General features: G+C 49.3%; 9 protein-coding genes across 9 annotated transcripts; 5 read left to right on the top strand and 4 right to left on the bottom strand.

Moving 5' to 3' along the window:
* Nucleotides 1-593: 593 nt before the first annotated feature.
* An11g05820 (uncharacterized protein) lies at nt 594-3,022 on the top strand (the record flags this gene model as incomplete). Its single annotated transcript, XM_059750299.1, has 8 exons — nt 594-657; nt 818-1,216; nt 1,328-1,374; nt 1,430-1,576; nt 1,651-2,055; nt 2,111-2,310; nt 2,397-2,800; nt 2,916-3,022. The coding sequence occupies 8 exons, from the start codon at nt 594-596 to the stop codon at nt 3,020-3,022; spliced, it is 1,773 nt and encodes a 590-aa protein (XP_059601622.1).
* A 207-nt stretch (nt 3,023-3,229) lies between these two features.
* Nucleotides 3,230-3,640, top strand: An11g05810 (uncharacterized protein; the record flags this gene model as incomplete). The annotated part of the gene is made up of 1 exon (XM_001394530.1): nt 3,230-3,640. One exon carries the CDS (start codon nt 3,230-3,232, stop codon nt 3,638-3,640), a length of 411 nt encoding a protein of 136 aa, XP_001394567.1.
* Nucleotides 3,641-4,095: 455 nt separating this feature from the next.
* An11g05800 (uncharacterized protein) lies at nt 4,096-5,846 on the bottom strand (the record flags this gene model as incomplete). Its single annotated transcript, XM_059750298.1, has 4 exons — nt 4,096-4,452; nt 4,529-4,824; nt 4,927-5,101; nt 5,169-5,846. 4 exons carry the CDS (start codon nt 5,844-5,846, stop codon nt 4,096-4,098), a joined length of 1,506 nt encoding a protein of 501 aa, XP_059601621.1.
* A 200-nt stretch (nt 5,847-6,046) lies between these two features.
* On the bottom strand, nt 6,047-7,385 carry An11g05790 (hypothetical protein; the record flags this gene model as incomplete). Its single annotated transcript, XM_059750297.1, has 4 exons — nt 6,047-6,199; nt 6,345-6,473; nt 6,865-7,041; nt 7,140-7,385. 4 exons carry the CDS (start codon nt 7,383-7,385, stop codon nt 6,047-6,049), a joined length of 705 nt encoding a protein of 234 aa, XP_059601620.1.
* A 748-nt stretch (nt 7,386-8,133) lies between these two features.
* An11g05780 (hypothetical protein) lies at nt 8,134-9,136 on the top strand (the record flags this gene model as incomplete). Its single annotated transcript, XM_001394527.3, has 3 exons — nt 8,134-8,371; nt 8,568-8,921; nt 9,027-9,136. The coding sequence occupies 3 exons, from the start codon at nt 8,134-8,136 to the stop codon at nt 9,134-9,136; spliced, it is 702 nt and encodes a 233-aa protein (XP_001394564.3).
* A 305-nt stretch (nt 9,137-9,441) lies between these two features.
* Nucleotides 9,442-12,498, bottom strand: An11g05770 (hypothetical protein; the record flags this gene model as incomplete). Its single annotated transcript, XM_059750296.1, has 1 exon — nt 9,442-12,498. The coding sequence occupies one exon, from the start codon at nt 12,496-12,498 to the stop codon at nt 9,442-9,444; it is 3,057 nt and encodes a 1,018-aa protein (XP_059601619.1).
* Nucleotides 12,499-13,795: 1,297 nt separating this feature from the next.
* An11g05760 (uncharacterized protein) lies at nt 13,796-14,851 on the top strand (the record flags this gene model as incomplete). The annotated part of the gene is made up of 1 exon (XM_001394525.3): nt 13,796-14,851. The coding sequence occupies one exon, from the start codon at nt 13,796-13,798 to the stop codon at nt 14,849-14,851; it is 1,056 nt and encodes a 351-aa protein (XP_001394562.3).
* A 187-nt stretch (nt 14,852-15,038) lies between these two features.
* An11g05750 (uncharacterized protein) lies at nt 15,039-16,535 on the bottom strand (the record flags this gene model as incomplete). Its single annotated transcript, XM_001394524.1, has 3 exons — nt 15,039-15,455; nt 15,506-15,857; nt 15,904-16,535. The coding sequence occupies 3 exons, from the start codon at nt 16,533-16,535 to the stop codon at nt 15,039-15,041; spliced, it is 1,401 nt and encodes a 466-aa protein (XP_001394561.1).
* Nucleotides 16,536-16,621: 86 nt separating this feature from the next.
* Nucleotides 16,622-19,675, top strand: An11g05740 (uncharacterized protein; the record flags this gene model as incomplete). The annotated part of the gene is made up of 3 exons (XM_001394523.3): nt 16,622-16,788; nt 16,906-19,257; nt 19,540-19,675. The coding sequence occupies 3 exons, from the start codon at nt 16,622-16,624 to the stop codon at nt 19,673-19,675; spliced, it is 2,655 nt and encodes an 884-aa protein (XP_001394560.3).
* Between the last annotated feature and the right edge of the window lie 677 nt (nt 19,676-20,352).

Below are 20,352 nucleotides of genomic sequence, written 5' to 3'. Positions count from 1 at the left end.
AAAAACATTATCTTGCTATGCTGAATGGAGTCGACTCTTCCCGACGCACTGTGTGGATTACCGTCCCAAGGTAGTCTTTTAGTTCGCTCGGCATCGTCAATTAGTTGGTTAGACCGTAAGAATGCAAAGTGAAATTATATAGTACCACAAAGTATGTGGCGGGGGACTGGCGCTTTTTAGTCAATAAGCTCCTGACGAGTGGGATGCTCAGTCAGCAAGCCAGCCGGGTGGTTGATTTTCCCTCCCGGCTCCGCACCCTTGACACACAGCATACCTTAATACTATACCTGCCTGTCAATTCTATTGTCAGTCAGTCTTGAAAACATAGAAATTTGCCATAAAGCTTACTGCCCATGTCGGAAAGCCTCACATTCTCTGGGGATATCCTGCCCGCGGTATGTCTTTTATACCCCTAGGCCGGAATGCTTTGGTAAAGCAGTAGACGCTAACTAGGAGGGAACAGTGTGACCTATGTCATTCCAAAAAGGTTGCAATACCATGATCACCAAGCTAAATCTAGAGATTGAATCTGACCATAATACAATGAACCTAGATAAAGTGTGATCGTCGAGCGCAGTGCGCCAATTGCGCAGATGCCGGTGTGGAATGCCAACGCCGGCGGCGCGGACGGCCACCCAAGAAGAGAAGCCTCCAAAGGTTTGCTGTCATTTTAGTCTTTCCCTGGATATGGAGTAGCTAATAATTACTGGCAGCGCTCTAGGCCCTCAAGAAAATATAGTAACATTTGAAAGACGACCGCCTCAGACACAAAGGTAAAGTGAGAGAGCTTGTCGGAGTCGTTTTTCTGGGTTCGGAGTACTTAACAACTACAGAGGAAACAGGCAATCAGGCCGCAGGACAGTGACAAGAAATCTCAATAGAAGCCCTATTCTAGAGCACAGCCAGCTTGACAATCAAGTTTCAGACTCAAGGGAGCGATCCCCGACCACAACTGCGCAATCGACACCCAGCGTCGAGGGCCCCAACTATCATGCAATCCAAGCAAAGAACATAATCCAATTGGAACTAAATGATTCAAGACATGTCAATCGTGGCAGGCAGTCCATTCTTCGCTCTGCCCTTCAACTGGTAAACAGAATTGCCGAGAGTGAGCCTCAGCATCCCGACGAAATCATAGAAGAGCCTCAGCCTAGCGATCCTGCTCTCACGATTCCGGATGCACCGCCTCGAGAGCTTTTGTTTATGCTTCTGAAAGGTATGAACTCTTGAACCTCTCGTGTCTAGGCTAGAATTAACGAAATAAGGGCCGCCGGAATCCATATGCATACAGTGGCCGGATCACATCTCGCGCAAGACTTTTGAAAAGATGGCTACGGCCTTATTGGAACATGGACCTCGACTCCAAGGTCAATTGTTTCATCAATATTGCATATGTATATATGTGAAAGCAATATTTCATTTATATCAGGCTTCACGAACTGTGGACAACCCGCTTCTCAAATCTCAGTTGTCCCAGTCTAGGTCCACCTACATCACAGCGACAATTCGAAGCATTGAGAAACTGAGCATACTCAAACGGCCAGATCTCTCCACCATACAAGCTCTACTATCAAGTGTAAGTTTCTAGGTTGCTGACTTTTCTGGTGGAAAATATTTCATTGACATTGCCTAAAGGCATTACTTATGCAGCACCTGGGGAGACTAAACCAGTGTTGGGTCCTTACCTCTTATGCTGCCCGACAGATCGCATCCCTCAACTACCACAAGATCCGCAGGATACCAGCACACTCAGACTTGGAATTAGAGGTATACAGTGTTGTTTACTGGTGCTACTATCTTGATCGAACTCTGAGTTCGCTTCTTGGCCGGCCCCCTTCATTGCCTGATCTCGAGGTCTCCCCGACAGATCTAATTGTGCTAGACCCATGCTCGCCATACGATACCCTTCTGCATGTCTTACTTGATCTCGCACAGGTCCAGGGGAAGTTACATGGAATATCTTCCTGCGCGAAGAATGTGTCGAATAGCCAGGCTTTGGAGACTTGCCAGCTACTTGAATCTAGAATGCAGAGCATCCTTCGAGAAATGCCGTCGGTAGGCGTACCAGATTCCAATATACAGTTGCTTCACCTGACACAGCCTCCTTCAGAGCCGTGACTCCCTCCCAAAAATGGTACAATATGATTGGGTTGCGGTTGACTTCTGCTACTACGCGATTTTCGTCGAGATCGACCGAACACGCTTAAAAAGCTCGTTTAGCCCAGCCATACACAGAGAATGTCTCGTACATGCCCGAAAGTCGCTTGAAGCATTTCACTTTCTCCAGCAGCATCCGGAAGAAATGCCGGGGTTTGAAGAGCCATATCCATCGTTTCTGACATGGTGCACTGATGATTCTAGATATATCAATTTCCATTTTACTGACCATTAGACAGGACTTTGTTCTTCTACCCGCTAAGCGCCTTCTTTGTGGTCATCTGCAACATTATCGGAACTTTGGATCATAGCGATTTTGAACTGCTTCAACAAATAACTCAAAGTTTGTCGCAGTTCAAGCAAGATCCACATCTTGGGAAACTCTTGAACCTCCTCCAGTCGCTAGAAGGCCTGTGCGAGCCGCTGTTCCAAGGGGGAAATTCTGGCCCAGAGAATATGTCGTCAAACCTTGGAACATCCGGCCCGAATCAACTAATCGAACCTGTCACTATGGATGGAATTCTTCCGAGCGCTTCCTTCAACAACAATTTTGGGCTAAGTGATGAACCGATACCAAACCCGGACTTGGACGCCTCAGCCGACTGGCTGATGTGGCAACTCTTCAATAGCCAGATTCCAGCGGGTTGGCTTAGCACTGGCGTTGACCCTTTCGAAATATAAAAAAAATGACAGATTTTTTCAGTAAACACAAAAGGGGTTTTAAGATCCAGTTCGCTCTGACTCCTGAGGGTGACCAGGGTCAGTCAGCCGACATCACAAGAGATGTTGTCCGGCGCTCGGATTATTACCGTTTTCGTTCGGGAATCCGATGGCTGGGCATATCGCTATTCTCTTTTGGGTTTAGCTCAAATCTACCTTGTCCATCGTCCCAAATCTATAGTTAACGAAAATGTTGGAAATTGCCTTGACACAATACTGGCATTCAAAGTTCTCAAGTACGTATCTCATGCACTCAGACAACTGTGATTTTTACATACAGGCCGGTTAACACCAATACAGCCGCAGCAAGCGCCACCACCTAACAAAAGTGAATAACACATCATCGCCGACAATGCACTCAGACAACGACGCAGGATTCACCGTCCACTGCGACAGCCTGAAATGGCTCCCTTTGGCCCCGAGCGTATTCATCAAAGTTGTCAAGCTTGTTCCAGAGACCGGAGAATACACGATCATGGTCCGTGCCGAACCCGGTGGACTGCTTCCTCGCCATCGGCATGTTGAGAGTGCGGAAATTTATGTTCTGAAGGGCAGCGGTGCCCATCCTCAGACTGGCGCATTTGTTCAAGGAGATTACGTTTCGGAAAGCAAGGGTGCCGTTCATGATCCCCTTCCCTTTGAACATGAAACGGAGCTTTTGATGGTTAGCAGGGGTCCTTCAGTGTTTTTGGCGGATGATGGTTCGGATTTGTATACGATGGATGTGGCGATGTTGCAGGATATGCTGGAGAGGGCGAAATAGGTTTCAGGTATTGGAGTTGGCTATCGTGTTGAAAAGAATATCAGTTTTCGGGTATGGAGTATGTGAATGCATCTTTGGCTATTATAATGTAGGATGCTCAGTTCTTCAGTAGAATTAATATCTGTATAGTACTATATATTATTAACTTACTTATCTCTCACTTGTCTCTCACTTGTCTCTCACTTGTCTCTCACTTGTCTCTCACTTGTCTCTTACTACACTCTTACTACACTCTTACTACACTTTTATTTCTGCCAGTCTACCACTTTGATTCAAAATTGCACATTATATGATCTTACATACCATATAATACAGAATACATTAGAAACCAAAGGTTCTTCAGTGTAAAATGCCATAGCAACCTGAGTCGCCCAATAGAGCAAATGCCGAAATCTAAAATACAACAGTGGTAGTGTTGACTTGAAATATCATTGATGTACTCAGGGCAATTCCAATCAGGCAGTTCCGTTGCGATCCAATGCAGTTAGAAAAAGCTCAATGAGCTGTTCACAATTAGTATATACGGCTGCAAAGGATGCAGATGCACTCACCTTGCCTGTATATTCGTTTTCTTTTCCAAGCTTCTGGCAGTCTGCCAACCACTTATCCAGACTATCTGGAGAGCAGTGTAGCATGTCATTAATTGAATTATCAGTTTCCAGTTCGCTGACGAATTCTTTTCCCCTTCGGCTATTGCCCACTCGAGAGAGAACGAAGAGTGCTGCTTTGTCACCATACTTTTGCAGGTCCGCTGCTTTCTTACAAGAGCGGATGCATGATTTGAATGTCTCGCGACCTTGGGCTGAAGGTATCTATTTTGTTGAATCCAAAATATGTCAGCATGAACGTTGATAGCCTCACGTTATTGTAATATTGAGAATTCCTTACATCGGCGTCAGTAAGCATAATAGTAATCACTGGCCGTTTAAGTTCCCCCGCATGGGCCTTTCTCATGATCATAGGGTGGATAATATCTTCATTGACAAAATCCCCTAGCTCTGGGCCGTTCCTGAACCTAAAATATTTGGCATTCTGACATATCTTGTCCACTTGATAGCCCTCAGTGATGTTCTCATACAGATCCCTTCCGTCGTGGTTGGTATTGAGAAACCGGATCGTTATTCCCTTCGGTAGGAGAAGCGAAGAGATCGTCACAAGATGCCGCAATGTCTTTTTCATGGCATCTGAGTAAAGAAGCATGGATTTACTGTTATCTATCATACGAAAAATTATGTTAGTCAATCACAGCACAGATGGTAATCAGCTCTCCATCGACAACAACTCACCACAGACAATGACCATATCAAACAATGCCAGTTCAACCATAGCTTTTTCCTTCCCAGCAGGAATATTGTACGTTTGGACAATATCCATCATCTCAGCTGCTGCTGTTCGCATCAGCGTTTTGATAGTCTGGTCGTCTATGGAGAAGCCGGAGTAGTTATTCGTGATGAAGGCCATCTGAACACATTGCCAGTGTTAATAACCCCGGTAATAGTCGACTAATCCCGAAGGGCATTATACTTACCACGCCCTCCACATGGAAGTTCTGCGAGGCATCGTTGTTCGTCGTGGAATTTCCACAATTGCTGTTCGTAGTGTTCCCGCAGTTCGTGTTCGTGCTGTTGCCGCTGTTATGGTTGAACGTCGAATTAAAGGCAGATTTTCTGTCACTTTTCGTTTCAAATTCCTGTTCTGGAAGGTCGTGTGGTAAATCAGGTTTTCTTTGTTGATATGCTACTGCTACTGCTGCATCATCCTGGTCGTCAGAGCGTCCACTCGATTCCACGTTGCCATTACCTTCCCCTGATGATAAATCTTGCCCTTGGGATATGTCCCCGTACGAGGTATCCGATGGCCCGGAGGTCAGCTCTGGCGTGGCCCTTAATGGCGCGTCAATCTCGGAGTTCGAATCAATGGGAATGTCCGCAACAGCAACGTCCGACATAACCATGTCATCAGGTGTGATATCGTGCGCCTTTGATGTAGGACTTCCACAGTCGAACTCCTTGCGACTTTCCTGCGGCTTGTCCACTATCAAGCGTGGTGGAAAGTCTTTCTTATTTTCCACCGCAAGGTGTTTGTGATGGTGGCAATAGAAGCCGGAACTTGTGGCACGCTTCTTGCATCTACCCCCATGTTTTGCTAGTGCTTTACACTTCCTAAAGCGAAGCTTTCCGAGCTTCCTCTTCATGCGGTAGTTCATAGTTCAAGGCGTCAGACAAGTTGGGGGGGGGGACGGGTAGGTTGCAGTACTTCTGTTCCGTGGTATGTAAACTCGTTATAATGAGAAGGAATTGATGGAGAGATGATCGGTCATAACAAATGTTGGGAGAGTAGCCTTCTTTTACATTCTGTTTATGCTCCGAACCTCACATTTCTAAGCCTAGTCTTTAGCGGGGTGGCTTATGCTTGTTCGTGGTTGCAAGCCTTTGACCTTAAAAATTTGGGAGAAGAAATCATGAAAGTGAGTGAATCTTGTCCGAAAAGCGAAGGACGACCAAGAGGTGTCAGCTTAGCCACACTGTCGTAAATGATAGTAGAATCAGGCAGCTTAAACTCTCACATTATTTCCCCGATAGTTCAGCACCATATCTGCTGCGAGAAGCCGTCCTCGGGAGGGTTGCGGACAAGACTTTTGCTTGTAGTGGTCGATTACCCGTCAAAACCTGACACCATACTTACTCGGGGACATCACAATTACCTTCGGGGTTAGTAGATCCCCGATGTTGATGACGACAGCTGACAGGAAGTCACATCTTGAGATGGGGGAGAGACTGTCTGTCCTGCCGCAGACGGAGAAGTGGAGTGTCAGCTCAGCCCCGCCTAGCACCTGTCACATAATATGTCACCAGATCTTGCAGCTAATCCTGCACGAACATCCTATATTTGTAATTAGTGTCTCCGGTCTATTGATTATGGATTCACATTCATGCAAGTTTGTGGGTTGACCGCTTCACAAAGAATAGGCAGTGATGAGGGGTCTTTTCATTGCAGCTGTCTCGCTGTAGACCAGCTGAGGCTTGTCCACCTTAGAGCCTCATACTGCCAACTCTGCGGTCCATAACGCATCTCTTTACATGATTCTAGGTATACTTTTACTTGTTGACTGACAGAAATAAGGCTCGGAATTAGTTCCATTTGCGTGTAGGATCACCACTCCGCTAACATCTAAGCAGCTGTAGCATACAATACAATTCCTTATTCCCTAGCTTTGGTCGGACAATTGTGAGCTTACTACAAAGCTTATATGCAATTGCCTCATGACTTCCATAACATTGGTCAAAGAGAGAAGCAGCTCTATAAATCCCGTATCCTTCATTGGACAATCCAATCACCTTCCTTTCCGTCCTGCCACGCACTTTAGCACAATTATTATCCGTAATCCAGAATGGAGGGCTCTAAAACTAACACTAGACAACATGACCTCTTGCTAAGTACGGCACTCAGAGTTCAAGTGTGCCACCATTTCCACCCTTCACATTGCCAGAAGTTGCACATGGTGGAAACCTCTGGCGTGATACCCAGTCTGATGAGCGTTGCCTCCGGAGACATTGATGTTTGCGGTCTCAACAAAGTTGTGTTCTTTTGCGATGGAGATTTTTCCACCATCTCCACCGTTAACATCGCCTCCGGCAGCTCCAGTCCTCGAGTTGAAAAGGCCTGTGCTAATTGCTTGACGCCCAGTGGCCTCGGCACCCCTGGACTCCAGGTCGCCGTATTTGCGAGTGGTATGCTCAGACATGGTTTGGTTTGATTGCTGAAGTGGGAGACTCAAAGTAGGAGAGGAAAGAGGACGATAAATGTAATGAGACAGTAGAGAAAAGGTTTTCGAGGTTGGGTTAGGTGTGGCTCAATGGCTACTGAACGGAGAACTTGAAAAAGGCGATTTGACCTTAGAACTATATGTTATTCATTTTAAGCATTGACTTTGGGCCGCAGGGTATTTCTGGCCAGGTCGATGAGCTTGTTCAGATTTACTTACTGGAGGATCGCGGGCATCATTGAACAGCTTTCGAGCAGCACTAATAATTGCATGCATGTTTAGGACGTGTCTACGGAGTGGCCGTGGAAAAGGAGATGTCAATTCGTCCGAGTGATCGGCGTGTCAGAGACAGAGACATATCCGATCCACTCCCCACCGCCCTATTGGTGCTATGACATGCAACATTGCCCGAGCTATCAAAATATGTCATAACCGGCAGCTAGATGCATATCAGCTGAATGGTTGGTTTGCTTGTTTCGGTAGAGATTAACAGGCCATGACTCGACATAGGCAACTAGTCAGCACATCCTTGTCACCCAGGACTGACCAATTCTTCTGATGATTTGCTTTTCTCCATCACACTTACTGTAGAGGCTAAGTGTGGATTCAAAGGAGAGCGGCAAAGGAGTTGATTATCTCCAGTCAAGGACAGAATGTGCTGTTGTATTTACTGGGCACTTTCACTACACTTAAGGGATTTATGTACTTTCTATCACTGCCCTAATAGATGGTGGATGTAGGGCTGACTCAAGCTCAAAGTGCAAGGCAGTGCGTTTCATTTCCATTGACTGCCATTGCATCATCCGATGTGATATCTGTTGCCAATGGATATGTTCATCGGGGCTGTGCGAAGTACGCACAGCAAGCCGAATCCCCCGCGGCATCTGCGGCCCTACCGTTGAGTTGCCTAGACGCCTTGTACCCATCGTCTCAATCCTTTGCCACTCAAGCAGCCACCAGTGCTTGTGTGCAGCCAGGCATTTGCAATGATGTAATGAGATATCTGTCTATAAATTGAACCAAAGCATCGCAGGTGGCAGGCATTGGTCATTCTTCTCATAGTATCACCTTTCCTCTCACTTACTACTCCTTACTCATCTAACCATTTGACCTGATTCACATTTTTGCACCACACTATGACTTACGGAGGCTGGAAGCCAGGTAAATCTGACACTCCAAACCCATGGGCCTGGAACGGGGGCTTCCCCAACAGCGGAAGCCACAATAACTTCTCTTGGAACAACAACACCGGAAACAACACCTCGACGAACTGTGGCAACACGACATCAGAGAATTGCGGTAATACGACCACCAACTACGACAACAGTAGGAACATGACCACACGAGCCGATACCGCAACCGCCTACCACTACATGAATAGTAATAACAGGAACATTCGGACGGGTAACATCTCGGCTAATGGAGGAAATGCGAGTAAGGGGGGTGATACGGGAGGCAGATCTGGTTCTGGTCATTCATCATCTAACACGTCGGATAACGTTGTGGGTGGTAGTGGTGGGCATATTTCTTTCGGCTGATAGACTTGCTTTTCAAAACGGTTAGTATGGTCCGGCTACGTGATATTGGGTATATATGTTTACAAGATTCATAGGGCTGAAGGGCTTTGGATACTTCTTATATTGATTGGCATTTCATGGCAAAGTATGCTCAAAGGGCTACAGACCAAGGCTAGAATGAGTCGCGGCTATAACTACTCGGTAGAGAGCTAGCAGGTCTTATAAAATGTGCGCAGGGATCAGGAAATACATATCTCTGACTATTATATTCTTTGACGTACTTAGTACTTTGGGATGCTGGGATCTGTATACATTAGCCTCTGACACGCGCGTTTCCCAACAGTGTATGTTGGTGTCATGAGATGCCGTTCGCGATGATTTTATCATATTTTCCAAGTGAAGCTTACATATCATACTAGAATCCCAAAAACTTCGATTTCTTGTCCGAATTACCTCATATGTTCATTATCCGAGCCACCAATCTGGCTTTCTTTATATATATGCATCAAGTCTCGTACTTAGTAAACGACAAGTTTCTTTTCTCCGTCGACGCCAAGATATCTAACAACGCAAGTCCAACAAATGTCTCTATCGAGAGGCAAACAGAAGCATTTGAATTTTCTCGAGGAAGCCATGCTTATTGCGGCTAATCGAACCATCCACTGCCATCTTTCAGAACCGTCAGGTGCTACCGGTGTTGAACGGAGCACGAGGACACCATCAGGGGGATCTAGAATCTCCTCCCAACAGTCGATGGACACCATTTCTATCGCTGCTGCTCTGAAGCTAGGATCGTGATTACACGATCCCCTTGAGAAAGGATACACTAGGAACTGAACATCCGTTAGTCCTTGGAGGATATCCACATCTCCCACCCACTCCCCGCCATCATTGACGGAGATGGTTGTTTGAAGATAGTAGGCTTCCATGGTTCTGTAACTGGTAGAGTCCAAGCTCACAGGCCCATCCCATCCAGTAAATGACAAATGAAGCGATGTACCATCGAATTTTCCACCCACTGGGTTTCCATCAAATGGATGATGGTTGACAAGGCGCCACCGCTCAAGTGTGTGTTCTCGAATCTCCAACTCGGGTGGGGAAACCAAGAGAGCAATACCTGGTTTTCCAATGTTACCGATGACGTGGGAAACAGCATGGGACTCGATTCTATCTTGCGGGATTGGATCGTATAGTAATTGCTTCGCGATGAAAAGCGAGTTGCCACTGGATATTGCGAACACTGCTGTGAGGTCTAATGTATCCAGGCTGATTGTACCGGATTCGAACTGGAGGATGGCTGCAAATGCGTGTTGCCGAGACAATAAACTTAAATAAACGGAGTCAGGAACAGATCCTTCGCGAGCCTGCTGCGTGGCGAGAGAAGCTGATAGATCAAGCGGGTGGAGCAAGGATGGAACCCATTTCCACGAGGTCATAGGGCTCTTTATAACACTCATGGATACCGTAGCCTGAGGCAAGTAGCGTTTGTAGTAATCTATTACTCTTCCAAGAGCGAGAAGTGAGTTCTCATGCAGAGCTTGCGTTGATCCGAATTGGTCCAATATGCATTCAACCACCTTTTCAGGCATCACAACATTCCTGTCAAGGAGATCTTGGACCAATGACAGCGGAACTATGCTCGAGAATGTCTCATTCCGGGATGATGACTGGCTGGTTCGCCTTCTATAAACAGCTGCTAGATTATGATCCCCAAACGCAAAGTCAAACAGAACTGACTCTCTGGTCTGCGGATTATCTTCCATAAGTTCGGCAAATATATCCTCGAAAGCCCCAGGTGCGCCGGTTTGAACAGCATGTCCCCTCGATGTCGCTAGGGTAGCGATGCAAATCCAGTCCTCTCCTGGTGGGACCTGGACACACTCAATGATTTCTGCATCGGATGATTCATATTCATTCCGCTTCCTTTTCATACCACCATGAACACCCACGGGATGGTTAGATGATATAGGCGAAAAGGCCCACGAGTTGTGCCGAGTTCGGAAGCGAATCACATAATCAGACGGGTCGAGCTGATACTTGGAGCATAGTGTGCGAAGAATATTGATTCTTTCACCTGAGTATCGAATCGTTCCGAGCAGGGATTGCAAGTTTGTTAGACCAAGGAACGCCGATGATGAGTTCCCATCATTTCCAATCCATGACCTCCCATAGTTGGCGCCGTATCGCATGAGTTGCATTGCGATTTGTCTTTCCTCGGAATCATCCGACAGCAGCAATTCTATGCCACCCTTGAGGGAGAATATCAGCTGTAGCAGTTTCATTATTGCCCTGAGCGACTCCGGATCATCCACGATAAGATCGACCACACTATACCGTGATAAGTCTTCGGGAAGCTCCAGCGGTCTCTCGGCGATCTGGTACATTCTTAGTCGGTATATCTGGTAAAAGAGCTTCCAGAGTGACCCTATGAACTTGGCAGCAGGAACTGCACCATCATAGGAGCCCAAAGAGGCACCAAGTGCTAAGGCTTGTAGTTGCTCCACTGAGATTCTTGAGTCATGCATAGTGGATCGTTCTCGTCTAACAGTGCCGTAGTAACGAAGGCTTGCTAGTGGCAAAGACCAATATACCCCATCTGCACGAGGGCCAGTTTGAGGAGCGATTGCAATCGTGACTATTCCACCTTCTTTGACCAGTCCGTCTTTCTGAAATATTTCCTTGGTACTTGATGTAAGTATAACCAGATCTGGATAGAGATGCCACGAGGTTAAGGCAAGCATGATTCCGCCGTCTGTGATTCTTTGGGGTTGCCCTTTGATCAGGCTTTCCATCGCAATCAGGGCGCGGTTGAAATTATACAGAACACTGTCATAGCTGTTTGGCTTTGTAGATGGCTTATCATCCGAAGCTTCTTGGTCCTTTACTGCCACTGAACGGTTGTTGACGATCAACTGAACTTGGATCTGCTCTTTCTTTTTCGCTTGGTCTGCAATTTGTAACCACGCCCGTGCACTGGAATCCCAGCTTGCTAATAGCGCTTCATCAACCTCATGGGCGGCAGCTAATTGCGCCAAGTAGTTATCCACAATCTCAGATGACTGGGCTTGTTTTCTGATGATTGCCTGGCGATGAGTCACAATTTCTTTCCAAACCCCCGTTGCCTCTTGATGAGTCCAGATACGGGCCAGAAAACAGGCAAGGAGATGAATGCGAAGCACAGACCTTCCACTCGTTGCACTAGCCCATATGGTCGTGCTATCAATGCCTAGATGAGTGCCAAAGAACCCGTTTACAATATTCTTCGGCTGGTGTAATCTTTGGGAAGTCTCCTGGGCAATTTCACTAGCACGAGTCCCATAAGCCTCCAATAAGACAGGCACGTCTGGCAGAACATCGTCAAATAACACACCCAGGCGTCGGGCCAGAATATGAAATGAACCATCTTCTGCGGACTGTCGCCGGGCTTGAGAAAGCTGTTTTCCCACGGGTTGGAGTTCGGCAGGCGCTTCGACTTTGACCAATGAAAAATCAAAGTTCAGATGGGCCAGAGCAATGTTAGACTCGGCAACGGCATGTAGTGGAGTTGCCACTATGTTCTGGATGGAACCTGCCATTCTGTGTCACGAATTACAGCAGAATAGAAAGTGGAATGGAAGGATGCCCTTTCATATTCGTTTGTGAAGCGCTAGGCAGCCTTGTGGTTTACTCTATTAGGCTTGGAGGGAGGGCGGAGGCGGGGCTTAGCGTGACGATCCCTCCTTGCGTTGCTCAGGAAGCCTCGAGGTGAACCGCAAGACACAGAATTGACAGCCTCAACCTGGACATGGAGGGCCGAAATACTTCTTGTGTTCCACTCAGCTTACACTTAACATCTGCGTCCCAGCTAGCCCCTAGCATATACTACTTTTCCTGGAAACATCGATAATGGTAGACGGTCGGAACTACACTAGAGTGCACGCTAATGCATGTGTAATCACTCGATGAATGTCTGACTTCGGCCCAACTAAAGTGCATAATTGTGCACTTGATCGTATATTGAATAGCAACACCATAATGAACGCTCCAACAGAAGGTGAGTAAAGTTGGCAGTAGAAAAGCCAGCACCTTTTGCCTTTCTGGACTTCGGCTTTGACACCGGCTATGTCTGGCTTTCCATCTCAATACAACAACTGCACATGAAAGACCCGACAAGATGGGAATAGTCCCTCGCAGTCAAGGATGTCAAGGTAGGGTATTGCTACACCGAGAATAAACTCATACGCCCACTCATTAGCCACTCAGGGCCTACACTAGATCACTTGCTCATAGTGTGACGGAAAGAAGGTGCAGATCGCCTTGGAGGAACTCAAGGACACGTGCGGGATGCATTGAGAAACGTCTACGATGATATAATTTGAAACTACCAATGGGCATAAGGCGTGGTTCCTAAGATATATATATCTTCATTTGGTCATCAATGAAGGCTGGGACAGACCCACATAAATTCCATCTAACCCGGTTTCTTCATATGAGCTCTGCACAAATTTCCTTTAATTAGTGGTAAAAAAACAGAGCTAGAGGCCTTTGACTAGTCTCGCAAACCATGGCTTTTCGGTGCTGAAATCCGAGAGGTGACGTTGAAACCCGGAGCAAGTTATGCACATCTGCTATACAGCTGACTCATCCGCACAACTCCACTATCGGACATCCAGCGCATCGCATCGCATCGCATCGCATCAACCTTATCATCACATCCAAACTCCAAACCGCCGCCGCCGCGCTGGCTCGCCAAGCACCATCACTATACCCTCCCTACCACCACACCCTACGATACACACTCCCATCCGCCCAAAATGCAAGGCTTCAGTACGTCCCCTCCCCTCCCCTCCCCACCTCCCAACCATCTACATCAATTACTTACCCCCACCAGACATGGGACGCTACGTCCCCCCGGACCTCGAAGGCCTAACCACGGGCAACAAACTCCACAACAAACACCCACTCGGCTCCCGCGCACGCAACCTACAATCCACGGGCGCCCTAACCGTCCGCTTCGAGATGCCCTTCGCGATCTGGTGCACGACATGCCAACCACACGAAACCATCATCGGGCAGGGGGTGCGCTTCAACGCGGAGAAGAAGAAGATAGGGAATTACTACAGCACGCCCATCTACAGTTTCCGAATGAAGCACGGCGCCTGTGGCGGGTGGATCGAGATACACACGGACCCGAAGAACACGGAGTATGTGGTTATTTCCGGGGCACGGAGGAGGGATTACGGGGTTGATGAGGAGGGGAGGAAAGTGGGGGAGATAATCACCGGGGATGATAAAGGGAAGATGGATGCGTTGGAGAGGTTAGAGGGGAAGGTGGTGGATAAGAAGCGCGGGGAGGAGAAACGGGATCGGATTTTGGAGTTGCAGAGAAGACAGGCGAGGGATTGGGAGGATCCGTATGAGAAGAGTCGGAGGATTAGGAGAGTGTTTCGGGCGGAGAGGAAGGGGTTGGAGAAGAAGGAGGAGGAGAGGGAGAAGTTGAAGGATAAGTTGAGTTTGGGGATTGAGGTTGTCGATGAGATTGAGAGTGATCGGGTAAGGGCGGGGATGGTGGATTTTGGGGAGACCGGGAGTGGGGTGGATGGGCGGAGGGCGAGGATCAAGCCGCTGTTTGGGGAGGAGGCGCGTGTTGACGGGGGAAAGAAGGAGGGGAAGAGGATGAAGGCTAAGGAGGTGCTTGAGGATCGGAAGGCTGCTTTTCGGAGTGAGTTGAGGGGAAATACAAGGGCTGCTGTGGATCCGTTTTTGAGCAGTGATTCCGGTGCCTGGAGGCCTGAGGTGAAGAGGAGGAAGATTGTCTCTGGGAGTAAGGCGGATGATGGGAAGGATAGTGGTGAGACTGGCTCGGAGGTGGAGAAGAGTGTTGGGGAGACGGAAGAGACAGCTCGTCCGACGCTTGGGTTGGTGAGCTATGCGTCGGATTCGGAGTGAGTGTGTGTCCGGTGGTTCTTTGCATGTCTACGAGGCGTTGCGTTGGTTTTATAAACGGATGATACCCCGGGGTTTGGAGTTATGGCATAGAAGGCGTGTCGACAATTTACGATTCACTTATCGTATGCAACTGATATTGTGCAAGGGTATAAGTACAGATAAAGATCGATCAAGCAGAAGTACTAGGTCATTTAGCCCAGGGTGCCTTGGTCGTTATGTCCCCTTGGGGGTCAGCAGCACCAGCAGCCGGCCCTGGAGCTGCATTTGCCCATGGAGCCCTGGTCGGGGCCATTGGGCCGGACGGTAGCCGGGAGGTGTCGGGCAGAGTTGGACCTCTGGTCGGGCCTCGTGCTGTTGCCCAGGGTGCGGCAGTTCCGCTGGTGGGAGGGACAGCTTGCGATGTGGCCCATGGGGCTTTGGTTCCTGGTCCGGAGACTTGGGGAGCTTCGGTTTGTCGAGGCTGTGGCGCAGATGAGGTGTGGACGGTAGATGGCTGGGGTATGGCGTTTGGATCGCGGTCCCAGCTGAACAAAGAGCCGAAAGGGAAGTGCTGTACGACGGGAAATTTAGATAGCACTTCCGCGTTGTACATTTTGATCATGCCCTGTCGGCAGTTAGTGTACGACGTTACCACTCCGTCTGTGCCACAAATACCTTGTTGATCTTGGCCCAGCCGGTCTTGATGCCAGAGATATCGTAGAGCATTGGGCTATGTTCCCAGAACGGGCCCTTCTTCACATCGTAGATGAAGCCGATGGCAGAAAAGTAAAGATTTCCACGTCGTTCCCGTTCCACAACATTCACCTTAGCAACACCCGTCGGGTCAGGCGCATCCGGCAAAGAACCCTCTTCTGGCACTCGATCTGTTTCCGATATAGCTGGAGCAAACTGCGCTGAGCCGAGGATATAGGGAATGAAAGAGTGATCATCCAGTCCCCACACGCCGTGGGAACCGGCCGGTTCCAAGGTATATGTTTTGATAATTGTCCGCACTAGCTCAAGGTACCTAGCAATCATCAGTATGAATTCAAACAGAGGCTAGAGATACTCACGGTTGAATGACGCCTAAGACAATGGCTCTCTCCTCGACACCAAAAGTGCTCTGCGGGAATCCGTGCAACTTCCAAAGTCCAGCCAAAAACGCCAGAAAGCTCAATTCATGGCCAGTACCATAGTCTAGACGTTGAGGACTCCCCCAGCTTCCCAAGAAGTATGCCTTGAGCTCTGCTGCCGCCGTAGGCCCCTCGGGTTCTGCTGATTTCCGATTGAGGACCTCTGGAGAGAGACACTCCTCCAGGAGGCTGGAGACACGACTTTCAACAATCTCGTACCATCTGCGGAATCTGATATTTCCGAATCTACGGGGTCCCTTATCGGGGGGAGCTTCCTCGAGAATTGCTTCTAGCTTAGAGAGCAGCTGCTGAAGTTGGCGAACCGGTGCGGAGTATTCCACAGCATCAGAATTCAAGGGCCAAGTCTGAACGCGTCCATCCTCTAGCTTGGCAGGAAACATTGACCGATTTAGCTGGAGGAGGAATGTCATAATGTCCACATAAGCTTTAGAACACAAGAATTCGGAGACATCGCTGTGCTCGTGGATGCGTTTGGTGGGCGCGGCGAACGTGTGCCCCACCGCGGGGTCGAGGGTGGGCAACACACGGACTGAAGGGACGTCCGCGGCCATAGTGTCGCTAAGTGTGTGCGAAAATAATTGGATAGATGGTATTTAAATGAGTGTTGAAGCAGACGGAAAGAAAAGGGAAACGAAGGATGGTGGGGAGAAGATGGAGGAAGGTTGGCTGGCAATCTGGCAGCGGGGCCTTATCGATAAGGCGGGCAAGTGATGACGCCCGCCGATCACGGGAAGCACCTCGCGTTCTAGCTTCCCACCAACCAGCTCCTTCGCCGCCGTCCCTGATCCCCGACGGGCTTGACAGGTCCACTCATTGTTTTCTGTTTGCTGGGGGAGCGGGTATGCTTTACTTTGCTTCTGTTCCTTGAATTTGATGGGGTTTCAAGATGTCGGACTCACCGCGTTCTGTGCAGCGGAGGAGGAAGCGCGATTCCACCCTGCAGGCGGTCGACCTCTTGAATGGCCTCATGGGTAACATACAAAACCCTCCGTCTCGGGCAAATCGACCCGGTCCCGCCACGCCGCATCCCTCGCGTCGGCTCACGTACTCTGGCAAGAGAGATGCTGCGGACATGAATGATGGTTTTGGTCTATTCCCTCGGACTGTCCCCCCGAAGCCCAGATACGCCCACGAAACTGAAGTGGTCACTCCGCGTCGGTCATTAAGGTTCTCGGAACCCGTGCCTGGTGGATCCACTCGGTATGAAAGCGATCAAATGCTGCAGCCTCCTGGAAGCCCAGAACTAGAGCACGAGTCTGGCGATCAGTCAGATGAGCCAGGTGAGGAGCGATCTACAAAACAGGCCGAAGACGGTTTCGGAGATGGCACTCATATGATTCCCCCACACACAAGTACTAAGACTGAAACCGAAGACTACTCTTTAAGCGACGCTGAACATGATGATGAAGACAATGATATCTCATCCCAGAGTGACCAAGAGATGCTTGATGGCGAAGATCTGGCATCAGAAGTAGAACTTTTCTCGAATATTGATGAGCGTACCCAGCCATCTATCGACCGGCCTAGCTCATCGCCATCCTCCAGCCATGAGACTCCTGGTCGTAAACTCAATACACAACCTGTCAGGGACATAGCAGCTTCTGAACCAATCTCAACCGAATTAATTGAAGATACAAGCAGCGAACAGTGGAGAGATGCACCTGAACAGCCCGCCAATAGGCGAGACTGCAGCCGCAGTGATGCTTCCTCGGCAGGGCGATTACCCACAATTGCGGTTGAAATAACTACAACAACGCCTTTATCATCCAAGGCTTCAGCAACGGGGGATCACCGAATGGGCGGGTCTTTGAGGGATGATAAAACGCGTATACCAGACCAAGAAGTCAATGATGCCGGCACCACACAGGACGAAGACCCGCCATACCAACCTTCAGAGGCGTCCTCGTCATCGGTGCCTTCTCCCGAGCCTACCTCATCCGAGGATGACTTTCAGCATCATTCTGCGGAAGCAAGTCCGCAGGTCTCAGACCCACCGCGGCAATCCACGAAACGAAGACACTCAATTACGAGCTCACAAGGTACGACCGAAAATAGGGAGATACAGCCCGGACGACAAACTACCGGAGTTCGTCAGCAGGCCAATTCCCGGGTTGTCAGAAAGAGTCCAGCTGAGGGCACCCAGCACTCCCATGGCGCAAACCATGATGGGGCGCAACATGCTACGGAACCTGCCTCCCAAGGAAGGCCTGCCGTTCTGCAGCGGGCCACAACCCGGATTGCCACACAGGACGAACCTGCCCAAGACAACTTTGATGAGCGTAGCCATAGGCCTGAACGCCCGGAAGATAGTGCATGGTTCAAGGAAGCCTCTGAACTCGACGGCCAGCGCTCCAATTGGAACAAGCTTGTCCAGAGCATGCATCCTCGGAACATAGCTTCCAATGTCGACCTAATTGACTTTGGCTTTGAGTCGCTGAAGCGTGAATTGTCATCCCTAATCCAAGTCTACAAAGATATTATCGAGAACTTGGCATCTGACACTGGGCCGTCAGACTATGACGTGCGTAACTGCAGCGCGTCGCTTGACCAGGTTGACAAACAAGGACGCCGTCACCTAGAAGAGGCCTACACACTCTCGACTCAAGGGGATGGAGCGAAAGGCGGAGCACTGGTGGAAGTGTTCGACGCCCAGATGATCCCGCTGTTAGTGCGGCTGGTTCTCGTCTGCTTTCAAGCCTACTCCATGGATCATCGACTCTTCCCGGAAGCATACGGGCATCTCCAGCATGCCATGAGAGTACTGCTCCGGCGGTGTGATCAGATCCGCGGTCTTGTCCGAGGACATTATGTGGCGTGCCGGGCCGTCAGCCCGGGGTTGCGTCTGCCCCTGCAGCGGCTCCTCGACTCGTTAGAAAATGGTCGCCTGCAGAAGCGCCACCGACGGGAAGATGTGGAGGCTGACCGGCACGCGAAGGCGCCGAAAAAATCGACTCAGAAGGGTCAGTCCAGACCCCCGAACCCGACACATCAACCACGGACTTGGACGAAAGACCAGGAACTCGCTCTTATCGAGGGCTTGCAACAGTTCCAGGGTAAGTGCTCCTACTTGGAAAAAGAGAAGTCGGCGGCACGGCATGCTCACTGGATGCATCTAGGCCCGGACCGCTACCGTCGAATCTGTGAGTTCTACCAAGATGGCATTGGCCAACGCGGGGAGAGGGAGGTGCGCAAACAAAGCGAGAAACTGTATTACCAAATGCTCCCGATAATCCGGGAAATGGCACGGACGAAAGAAGAACAATGGGATTGGGGGTGGTTGCTGAATGTGGTTGAGTGATGAGGAAAATATATTTATTTATTCTGGCTGCCGTAATGATTTCGTTGAGCGCAGTCGTGTCATATACCCTGAATTTTTGTGTGATTTCTCCCATTCTTTAGTCTTAAGTATCAGTCTTAGCCATTACTGCCCGGGTACTCTTATTGCATGATTGAAAGTGGGATGTGATTGTTCATTCTAGTCCGTGGACGGAACCATGGAACCAACAACGGGCATTGTTTATCCTACGGACGGTTTAGGGGGGGGGGCGGGGGCAGGGGGACAACACGCGGAAACCCCAGCAATGACAACCATGGGATGAACCCAGCTGGGAGTGACGCCAACCGTGGCCAGCAGGAAGTAGGAAGGAGGCAGCGTTGTTGTGGTCTGAACGCGAGACGGATTCGATGGTAGATTCGATAGACCCGAGATAGTGAGTGGGAATCAACTGACTGACCCGCCAGAGTGTCTAGAAACAAACGAAGAAGTTGTTGACCTCCTGACCGCCGACCGCTCTCCCCATGCCTGAGGCCAATCAGGCATTCATCCCATCTTCTTTCCCTTCGTTCCGCCTTTCCCTCCCCCTCCTCAGCACCTCCTCCTGTTCGACTCTCTTCCCTTTTCCCTCCCAAAATTTACTAGAGAGAACTTACTACTACTACTACTTTACTCCCCTTTCTCCTCTTCCTCTCCTCTTCTTTCCCCCCCCTCATTCCTCCTCCCATCTTCTTGTTGTGTCTCTCTTACTATCTTACCTCTCTGTATTTTGTTTCCCTCTTGCTTCTTCTCTTTTCCTTGTCTACTTACTTTTTGTAATTCTTTAATCCCCATCCCCGCTAACCCCCTTTTCTAATCCCGCCCGTTGGTTTTCTGGTTCCCTCCCGGCAGTTCCTGGTGAGTAACTACTGACCCCAACTGTTTTGATCTGCACCTCTCCGGGGTCCAGCAAGAACCATGCCACCGTGCCTCTCTGCTCCCCTCCCTGTCCACCCTTTTAGTCGTCCACCTCCCAAGCTGCCTGCAATTATTTTCTGCATCATCCTCTGCCATTGAGACTCCCCAGCAGCCCTGTGTTGCGTGATCCTCCCCGT

The sequence above is a fragment of the Aspergillus niger genome (genome assembly GCF_000002855.4).
Source record: "Aspergillus niger supercontig An11".
NCBI lineage: Eukaryota > Fungi > Ascomycota > Eurotiomycetes > Eurotiales > Aspergillaceae > Aspergillus > Aspergillus niger.
The sequence above is the reverse complement of the archived record's forward strand: the minus strand, read 5'-3'. Positions and strand labels throughout refer to the sequence as shown.